Source organism: Calypte anna, chromosome 11, assembly GCF_003957555.1.
Source record: "Calypte anna isolate BGI_N300 chromosome 11, bCalAnn1_v1.p, whole genome shotgun sequence".
NCBI lineage: Eukaryota > Metazoa > Chordata > Aves > Apodiformes > Trochilidae > Calypte > Calypte anna.
Genome location: NC_044257.1, coordinates 8377627 through 8388009, shown reverse-complemented (window position 1 = coordinate 8388009; position 10383 = coordinate 8377627). Strand labels below are relative to the sequence as shown.

The window sequence follows — 10383 nt, the reverse complement described above, 5'->3', positions numbered from 1 at the left end:
TACAGGATAATCCGGCCAGCAGAGCTGTCTCTTTTCCTGGTTTGGATGCGGTTTTCCCGGCCGGCAGGAGCGTAGCTGAGCCCCTGCGGTGGCGAGGGGCGGGGAGCCACCAGATGGAGCCCGCCGGGAGCAAACCTGGGCAGGAGAAAATCTATTGCCGGTCTTGCTGCTTCAGTAAGCCCAAGAATGTGCTTTGTAGGACTCCTGTGCTGTTACTGAGCCCAAACTCACAGAATGTTGGGTGGAATGTGTGGTGTGCTGACTCGTGTGTGGGTTAATGCTCACCAAGGAGGGTAACAGGCATGGCAGCAGATGCTGGTAACTACCTGCAGAATCAAATCTTAATTCAGCTGCTAACTATAACCAGATTCCCATTGACTTCAACAGAATCAGAATTTCTCTGTGTAGTATGATTTATAGCAGCATGTACATTCTTAAGGATACCATCTGCATTGTTATCTTGCATTTTCATTTTAGTAACTTCCACCATAGAAAAAAATAGACCTGAGGATGTAGCCCTAATAACCTGTATTTGTTTTTAACTGGAGTAGTCAGTCATTCAGTTTGGGATAAACTGATAGCAATTCCCTTCTTTGATGGTTTGCAGACTTTGTTGCTCTTAATTTTGCTCCTTGGAAAGCTGCTTACAGCTGGAATTCAGGGTGTTACTTTTTAAAAGGTACGTGGCATTTTGTTTCTTTGCTTGTGTTAGGAATCACGTTCATTTTTTACATCCAAATCATAAAAATCAAGAGCACCAGTAGACTTGTAACATTTTGAGTTGTTATACAGAGAGTTATTTTATGTGATCACATAAAGCATAGGGAGGTTAAGAAGTCCCCAGTGCAGCCACAGGAAAAGGACAAAAATTTTGAGTTATATTACTTCTCCTCATCCTGCCTTTCCACTTTCTGAACAAGGAACTGAAGAAATTAAGTAATAACAAAGGCTTAGATGACAAAACTAAAAAAATAATCTGTTAATAATCTGGTTTTGGGAAATGGCAACATTTTAAACATTAGGCAATAACTTTTCAGAGATTGTACTGGTGTTCAGAAGCAGTGTGGCATTTCAGGAGCCATATGTGACACAGCTGTTGATTGCTGCTTCAGTGCAGGGCTTGTGTGAGTGCATATGGTGCTCTATCAGAGTAGCACGCTGCACTTTTACCCAGCTGATGACTGAAATAAACCTGGATGAAACGTATGGAAAAGATATTCTCAGATGATATTCCCAGGTTAGCGCCAGTTTTAACAGCATTCTGTGGTAAGCAGCCCCTTTTCTCCTCTGCCTGGAACAGCTCAGCTGGGGCTGGGAGGTGATTTTTCCAGAGCCGCGTTCCTGGAGACACCGTGATAACACACCAGTGCCATGCAGGGGAGCAGCAGGTGAATCATGAGCTCTGAGATCATCAAGTCCAACCCTTGATCCACTGCCGCCGTGGTTCCCAGACCCTGGCACTGAGTGCCGCATCAGTCTCTTCTTTAAAAACCCAGGGATGGAGAATCCACCACTTCCCTGGGCAGCCCATTCCAATGCTTGATTACCCTTTCTGTAAAGAACTTCTTCCTAATATCCAACCTCAGTCTTCCCTGGCAGAGCTTAAGCCCATGCCCTCTTGTCTGACTGGTAGCTGCCTGGGAGAAGAGCCCGACCCCTCCCTGGCTACAGCCTCCTTAGAGGGAGTTGTAGAGAATGATGAGGAGTCCCCTGAGCCTCCTCTTCTCCAGACTGAGCACCCCCTGAGTGTTCCCCGGGGCGCCTTGTGCTGTTCTAAACCGGGCACCGAGCCGCAGGAGAGCGGCTACACCGCGCCTGTCCGCCCGGTTCAGTGCGCTCCGCCCGCCCGAGGGGCCTGGGCCGGTTTTGCTTTCGGTGCCGCCGCGGGGGCTGGCGGGAGGAGGCGGCAGCACGGCAACACCTATTGCCCAACGCCCCCGGGCTACGTAGAGCAGGCGCGGGAGCCGCCGCAGAGTCCCGCTGCAGCGGGGGGGAGCGGGGCCCGCAGACCGAGGACTCCCGCTGCCACCGCCCCGCGGAGGTGAGCGCGGGCCGCGCAGGGACTGCCGATCCCTCTCGGAGCAGCCACCAGCACCCACGGGTCGCCCCGAGCTCTCGGGTGGGCATGGGGCCGGGCAGGGGGCTGGGCTGTGAGGGGTCGCCACGCTCCTCCCCCGCTGCCGGCAGCGCCGCCGCAGCCGCTCCCGGTCCGCCCTCCCGTGAGCCGGGCGGCGAGCGCGCTGGCGGCTGAGGTAGGCGGAGGGGAGACGGGGGAAAGAGGCAGGGAGGGAAGGAAGAAAGGGAAAGGGCCGCGGCGGCGTGGGCGCCGCTTCCTGGGGAGCTCCCTGCACCCCGCCCCGCTGTCAGGGAGGTTTGCGGGGGCCGGGAAGGTTCCGGAAGAGGCTGCGGGGAGTGGGGCCGCAGAACGTGGCCCAGCGGGTGCTGGGGCTGCCCCGGGAGGGCGGCGTGGGGCGGGGTCCCTCCGGATCGACACCCATTGCTGCGGAGTCTGGGGTGCCCCGGGGTTTGAGGGCGTTGTCTGGGGAGGGCGAGAGGAGACCTGAAATAATGAGGTGGGATTGAAGCCTCTGGTTTCTGTCTCCCTCCCCACCCCCCGTAAGTTTTCACTGCTGCTGTGTCATTGTTTCAGCATAAATAAAATTGAAATTGTCTTGTAGGAAAATAGACGTGTATCTGAAATGTAATTAATTTTTGGCTGTTTGAAAGAGTTTATAATGACATGCTCTGTCTCTTTTAGTCATGATTTTATTACATTTTAAAAGATTCAGAAGTCGATTGATTGTAGTGACCTAAACCTTGGGGCTTTTTGGTGACCCAGGCAAAGTCTTTAATTTTCAGGTTTAGCTGAGATTTTAAAGGTGTCAGTGCAACATTCTGTGTGAAGTATCTCTACAGGGAATAAGCTCTGCTGTTCATATGTTTTCCATGAGTCAGCTCTTTCTTAACTGAAAGTTTGATTGTTTAGGCCTCAAAATCAGCTAGCTGATGCAAGTACCCTGTAACTCTTTATTTTTTAAAATGCTGCTTTCAAAGTGCAGAAGCTGGCTAGGAAATGAAAAAAAATACCACCCTTTAGGAGCTGATTTTACAAGTCTCTTGGAAGCATAAACATGCAGGAAACTACTCATCTGGAATTACCTCCTTCCAGTAAGACTAAAGGAAATCTGAGGCCTAACCTGCCTAGACACTTAGTATATCCTGCTTACTTGGATTGCTAAATCACAAAATATCTGTGAGGGACGGTACATAAGTTCCTCAGCCAATATTTTTATTTTAGATCTCCTCAACACCTTGTTAATTCATAAATCAATGGTGATCATCTGGGTTGGAAGGGACCTCTGAGATCATCAAGTCCAACCCTTAATCCCACTGTGAAATTATTCCCACTGAAATTAATTCACTGAAATTATTCACCCACTGTGAATAATTTGACTTTATGGGTTTTCCTCTGATCTCATTGGTCTGAATCAATGTCCTTTATTAGTACAGAACTTATTTTTGCAACATGAGATGCTGATATTTTTAGTATCTCTTTCTCCTATCATTACAATAGTTGTTAAAAGTGTATCCATTTGCTTTGCCAAACTGAAAGCCAAAGATTATTTTTTCTCTGATTGCTGCTACTTATCCTTTTTCTAGTATGCCCTCTGTTTTCATAAACCATTTTCAAAGGGGTTTGGTTTTCCCAGAAATGAAAGAGAAAGTGAATTTTTCTTGTCTTGACTGAGCCTCTGTCTTTTAGTGTCATAGACTCTTGATCTTCTTTTTCCTAGAATTCATTTAGCAGCAAGGTTTAATCCCTATTCCAGTGATCAAAAGATAACTTAAAGTGTCTTTTCCAGGATCTTAGCTTGCCAAGATGCCCATCGATATTGATGGTATGATGCAACTTCTCTGCCATCTCTCTGAGGAGAGAGGAATGAAAGCTGCTGTCAAACACTCTGGTCGAGGAGCATTGCTGGCGGGTGCCACAGCTTTTGTTGGGGGTCTGATGGGAGGTCCACCTGGCATTGCTGTAGGTAAGAAGTGTGTTAAGTCCCTGAGGAAAGAAACTCGAAAGTCTGTGTAGTAGGTGTGGGTTGAAGGAAAGGAGTATGCAGTGCTGTGTTTTTATGTAGCTGGACTTTCACAAGATGTCATTTTATATGTTGGCTTTTTAGAAATGGGGTGTGCATAAGGAAGGCACTTGTCAGTGTTTCCTTCTAGGGTGATACTTGATTATGACTCCTGTGCAGCAAATTAGGAACCATCCAGAAGGCTGAGGCTGAGATAGTGACATCTTTGAAACCCTTGGAACAACCTTTTAACAAATTTGCTTTTGGTGCGTGGAGCTCTGTTTCCCGTCTGCTGAGGTGTGGGATGAAACAGGTCTGAGGTGTGGGTGTGGGAAATTTGTAAGCTGTAAATCAAAAGTAAAAGTAAAAATCTGAGTGACCTCATTCTTGAGTGAGATGATGATTAACAAGTTATTCTCAGATATGTTTTCTCATTTTGTTTGGGTGTTTAAGTTTTTGTAATGACCCCCAGTCATACTCATGTTCTTCAGCCTCTGCTGAAGGCACTTGAACACGTATACCTGTTACTGTATACAAAATGTATACAATAATAAGTATATATAATAAGAATAATGTGTATTAAGTATTCCAAAAGCTGTGTCCCAATGACAGTAGGAAGAACCTAATTTACCTTTTAAAATTGCAAAGGTAAATGAATTGGGTCTTGAGTGGATTTTAGGACAGTTACAGGGATGTTTGCAATCAACTGCACTTGCACTACACAAACAGCCTGGATAGGTGTGGGACTGGATAGCAGGGATTGCCCTTACTGCCTTGCACCAAGAATTAGAGAATGAATTACCTTCCATCTGCAGTGGTCCCTGGAGAAACTTGCACATTGTGCTTTCTAAGGACTGCTTGCTCTGCAGAGAATGGATTGTGAGTGTGCTGTGTGGGAGAAGTGTGGTCGTGTAACAAATCTTGTCTCCATGAACAAGGAAATCAGACATCAGTGCTTCTAGTGGCTTTTGCATTAAGCCCCCCTAAATCAGATATTGATGTTCTCATAAAAGTTGAAATGAATTCAACCATCATAGGCTTTCAAGCATTTCTGTGGTATCATAGGAAAAAAAATGCCAACTGACTAAATGTGCAGGTTAAGAAAGTTTTGTCTAATGAAAAACAGCATCCCTGTGAATGTGTAAATAAATTTTTAAGAGCAGTTCCCGAGGCAGGAGTTTTGGAGACAGTGACTGTTCTGACACCCCTCCATTGTCAGGGTTCTCCTTCCTCCCACATGGATGTCAGTATCTCTGGGCACCAGTGTCAAGTCTCTTGTTGAAAAGGACTGTCTTGCAAGTTTGACAGTTAACTTGGAAAGAGAACAACCTTGTTTGTCTGCAGCAGCCACAATCACATCAGCTGTAGAGGATCCCTCAGCTGGGGTGGGCAGTGCAAGTGGAGTGTTGGTTTGATAGATGAAAGTATGACTGTGTCTAATCCTAGGAAGCTGATGGATTTGGTCTCTGAGCTCCTTCTGAGGGGTGGACCACCTCCACAGGAGCAGGAGCCTGCAGTGTGAGGCTCTAAAGAAGCAGAGAGCTTGGACTGTTCTGGGAGTCTCTAGTTAGAGATTATGTATTAATGAGACAGTTGTTTTCCTTGGGTGTGGTTTTATTTAGGAGTAGGGATTATCCTAAAGAGACCAGTGCCTGTGTTTCTGATTTCTAGCTTGAAGGTATTAATTTTGATTGTGTAGAGTTCCTTTGTGATTGGTGTGGATGTAAGAAACTATAAAAAGCCTTGGTGCTTTGAATCTCGTGTATAAACTTAGTTAAAGTGTATAAACTTAGTTAAACACATTACATACACAACTCTTAATCGATTTCTAGTGAAGGTGAGAACATTGGTGATAAAAGCTATGGACAGAATTTCAGTTTTAAACATGAACTGGTGAAGAGTAATATCTCTCTCTTTTTTCTAGGAGGAGCATTTGGTGGATTGCTTGGTGCTTGGATGACTACTGGACAATTCAGGCCGGTCCCTCAGATTTTAATGGAGTTGCCTCCTACTGAGCAGCAGAAACTGTATGATGAAGCCATGATTATTCTCAGAAACTTAGACTGGACTGATCTTGCTCAGCTGACTGCTCTTGTAATGGGAAGTGCTAGTGTCCAGCAGCAATTGACAGCAATGTTGGTAAATTACCTCTCCAGAGAGTTAAGAGCAGAGATACAGTATAAAGAATAAACCTTCCCAGAGCAGGTTTTTACACTGTAAAGAATTTTACTCTGACAATTGTGACTCTTCAACATAGCAATTCTTAGTTATCAGTACTAATTAAGAATGTAGGCAGATCTAAGTATTATTTGATGGTTGGGGTTTTTTTTGTTTTGTAAGGGAAAGATTAGATTACTGCGTTATCCTGACACTGACTTTCTATGTAATTTTGTATTACTCTGCACTTGGACTGAATTCAAAATCCCTAAAGGTAATAATGCTATCACTAGTTAATTTTTTTAAAGCCATTGTATTTTGTTGAGGAGATTTATTTCTGTTTGACTAAGTGCTTTCATTTTCTGTTAGGGCACTTTGAAGATTTTTTCTGTGTCAGTCCTGAAAAAAAAACTTACAGGAAAGTACATCATTCTACTGTGAACTCAAAGATCTCAGTCCTTACTTTATTCTTTGTCTCATTTTTATTGTAATTCTTGAGATATTTATTCCTTTCTGTAAGAAGTTAAGCCAATGCCTAAACAAAATCTAAAGCAACAGGAAAACAACTGCACATTTAGTAGTTCCTGGTGTCCTAGAATGGGAAGGCATGGCAACAGAGCACTTTTTTAAAAATGGGGAGCTGAATCTGCCATTTTTATACTATCCCTAGGATTAGGGTTGTCATTTCAGCATTAATTTCTTGAATGAACATGAACAGTCTGTTTTCATTAAAATATTCAGAAGGAGCATCATAGTCACCTGAGTTTTTTGTTAAGGTAAATCAATGCTTTAAGAACTGGGTACTAAAACTTGACAAAGAGGGCAGCCTGGTACTGGCCAGCTAGCAGTGGGCAGTGATGGTGGTGTGGGGTGGACATGACCTCAGCTGCAATTCTTCTTTCACTGTAAGCTCTAAATGCAGTGCTGCTAAATATCCCAGCTAGTTCACCATTTGTTCTAAGGCACCTTTAAAAGAAGTTCTTGAGTACAAAAATGTGCAGATGTACCTTCTTTTTTATGTAAAAACAAGTGAAACTGCTCTTATAATTTTATTTTTCCCCTAAAATAAATATTTCTCTCTCTGTATGGTGGGGCTTCTGGAGGGCGAGTTTTAAAAGCTTTAAACTGGGGAGCTGCTGTTACATACATTTGATTAATTTACATCTGCATGTACAATTTGCTATTAATTAATTCCTAGCTGGAGTTCAGGTCAGTGATTGTTCTTCTCATGACTTGAAAAAATTTTCAGTGATGCTGAAGTCAGATGGAAGTGAATGGTAAGTGGGCACTCCTTACCCTGTCATAGTTTCATAATACCAAGCCTGAAATCAATGTTGGTTCAGTTTCATTGGCAGATTCCACACACTGCAGCTGGCTTTTTAAGGCTTTACATATTCTGTATATTCATTTTAAAATACTATTTTTATTAAGACAGTTACTTTTATTTGCAATTATCTGGTTATTTCACAAATGAAATTTACTCTTTCCAAAATAACTCACTGCTAACAGCAGCACATGATTGAATGATACAGTAGGATGGAAGCTGCCATCTTATAATCAGCTCTTTAAATCCAGACATGAAAAAACTTGACATCAGATTTTAAAGCGGACCATAGGAAAGATGTTAGTTTCAATTAGTTTATAATAGTATCTAGTATTTCAACAGATCATTAGAAGATTTCAGAGTAGCTTCAGGCATTTATCAGGACTCCCATTTTACAGGTATTCATAAACTGAAGCCTACACATAGGTAGTTAATTGATTTTTGTCACTCCTATCAGTGTCACAGCCATGAATGGAGCTTAAACTATGCCCTAGTCTTGGACTCTGTGTTACTCTATTCCTTAGGGTGTTCTTTCAGATGCTTTTATTATACACTTAGAAATTCTAAACTGCTTTTAATTGTGGTCTTTCAGCCTTCACTGGCATATGAAGGGAGCTTGAGTCATATGGTTACCTAAAGAAGTTTGGTAGTTCAGAGTAGAAATTCAGAGTAGTTCAGAGTTCTGCATGGGCCTCTGACCTCCCAAGAACCTTTAGACTCTGCCACCACATAGCACACTCTTGGTCAATTTTAGCTTCCATAGGTTTTCAAGTGACTGAAGTTGAACTGAGGAGTGTATTGAATTCTGTTTATTCTCTATATTATTTAACAGGTTTGATGCTCATGGAATTTCATGGAAGATGACAGGTACCCATTTGCAGAATGGTAGCAGTAGGCTTGCAGTTTTGTCTGAAACACATTTCACTGCTGGTAATAGAAGAAGAGCAGAACCCAGCTCAAGTGTTCATCTCGAGTGAGTTTGGACATATGAAAATTAGGAAATAACTACTTCTTATTGAAGAGACCCTGATATGAAACTACTGAGAGAATGAGCATGGCATGCCATAGTGGTTGTTTGTATTTTAGTGGTGCCTTGTCAGTTCATACTATTAAACTGTAGCAGGATTAATTTTTGCCTTTATTGCTCTGAATGTGGTCTATGCAGTCATAATGAGGTCACCACAATATTTGATGTGTAGCTTTATGTGTGGATCTTGAAGGGTTCTTTTAACTTCAACAGATAACATCATCTGAGGAAAAGACCAGCTGCACAAAAATGTGTTTACACCCATCTGTTACTCTTCTTTGGTAGAGACCTGGCTGTCCACCACTGCATCCTTTGTTGGCTTAGGAAACAGCCACGGGCACAGGATGGCATCTTCTAAAACCCATTCCAGCTGCATTATGTCCAGGCTGAGTGCAGGGCCCAGCTATTGCCTAGGAAACGGGGCAGTGCCATGCCAGCAGTTTCAGGAAGCAGCTGAAAGAGTCACTATGGGGAGATGTACATATTTATATAAAGAAACCATCTGTGATTCTGGTTATTAACTTGGTTTGGTTGTAGATATGACAGAATCAAGCTAGATTTTCACTGGCAGATGGTGTATTTTTAGTTAAAATTCATTTTTTTCCCTATGCTTTTCATTTTTTTAAGCTGTCTGATTTAAAAATAGAAAGCAAGCATGATTATGAAGTGTTATGTTAGCAAATTATATATTTTTTTTAAATAAAAGGAATCCTGCTTTCAAACACAGATTAGTAATTGACATGTGCCATCTAGTGGCAATCAGATTGTGTCTTGATTTTATCAAAACTGCCTCAGTATATGGATAATAGAGTTATCTTTTCCCTTAAAAATAGAGGTAGCTTCTTTTTTTGTAAGTGGTCTGTTAAATTCCTGGCTTTAATGAATTCGTGTTACTTCACAAATATCAGCTTAGCCACAAACTAGAATAGAATTAGTATATATTCCCCAATCAAGTTGGGTTTTGGTTATTATCTTATGTGAGCTACGACTGCACAAATACTGCAGCTGCATGTCACATTTAATTACAGTCAGACGATACAGTCAGGCAGAGGAAGGTGGGTTTTATAAGCTGAGCAGCAACCAGTTTGCAAAGACTGATTGACCACAGGTGACTTGGCAAGCCAGGAAGTTGTTTTTTGGGAGGTTGCATTTCTTGATTGAATTTTATCTCCTTGAAGTCTGCTACTGTAGCAGCTCTACCTGTGCAGCCTTGGGACAGGTGCTCACCTCTCACATACGATGTGCCTGTTTGTAATTTCTGCTCTCATGGATCCTGCAGGACCAGGGAGTATTTGGCTGTAAAAATTCTGGTTTTTGTTAGTCCCTGTCACAGCACAGACTTCCTAAAGGTCCTGTTCCCAGTGGCATCACAGAGGCTCCCAGGCTTGGTCCATTGAGGCAGTGTAAGAACTGCAAGAGAGACCTTGGACTAAGGGTAGGGAGCAGGGTGCTAGGGGTGGTGCAGCCATGGTGGCACAGTGTGGTGCTGTGTCACTGGCTGATTAAGTTGCTCTGATTCCTGGTAAATGGAGGTTTTAGGGAGTTTTGGTGAAATCCTGCTGTGGGAGAGGGTTCCATGTATTGACCCACTGAGTCCATGGTCATAAAGAACTGCAAGCAGAACAATCTTGAGATCTCAATAAGTGACTAATACTGAGTTCACAGCTGGCAGTCAGGATCTAGCTAGTAGTAGTAATCTGCCCAAAAGGTGGTCATGCAGAGAGCTGCTTTGAACCTCAGAGCTGAGGTTCTGCACAGTAAGTTCATGTTCCTGGGAAGGAGAGTCTGGAGACTCTTGG

The 10383-nt window shown here is 43.2% G+C and overlaps 1 protein-coding gene across 3 annotated transcripts; it reads left to right on the top strand.

Annotated features, from left to right (window-relative positions):
- Positions 1 to 1894: 1894 nt before the first annotated feature.
- Positions 1895 to 6979, top strand: C11H19orf12 (chromosome 11 C19orf12 homolog). 3 transcript variants are annotated; one of them, XM_030457677.1, is made up of 3 exons: positions 1895 to 2041; positions 3864 to 4040; positions 6001 to 6979. In XM_030457677.1, the coding sequence occupies exons 2-3, from the start codon at positions 3881 to 3883 to the stop codon at positions 6264 to 6266; spliced, it is 426 nt and encodes a 141-aa protein (XP_030313537.1). In that variant the 5' UTR covers positions 1895 to 2041; positions 3864 to 3880; the 3' UTR covers positions 6267 to 6979. The 3 variants fall into 3 exon arrangements, with proteins under 3 accessions (XP_030313537.1, XP_030313538.1, XP_030313536.1); XM_030457678.1 differs by having other exon boundaries at positions 2040 to 2119; positions 6001 to 6591; XM_030457676.1 differs by lacking the exon at positions 1895 to 2041 and adding an exon at positions 2150 to 2252 and having other exon boundaries at positions 6001 to 6591.
- Positions 6980 to 10383: the final 3404 nt, after the last annotated feature.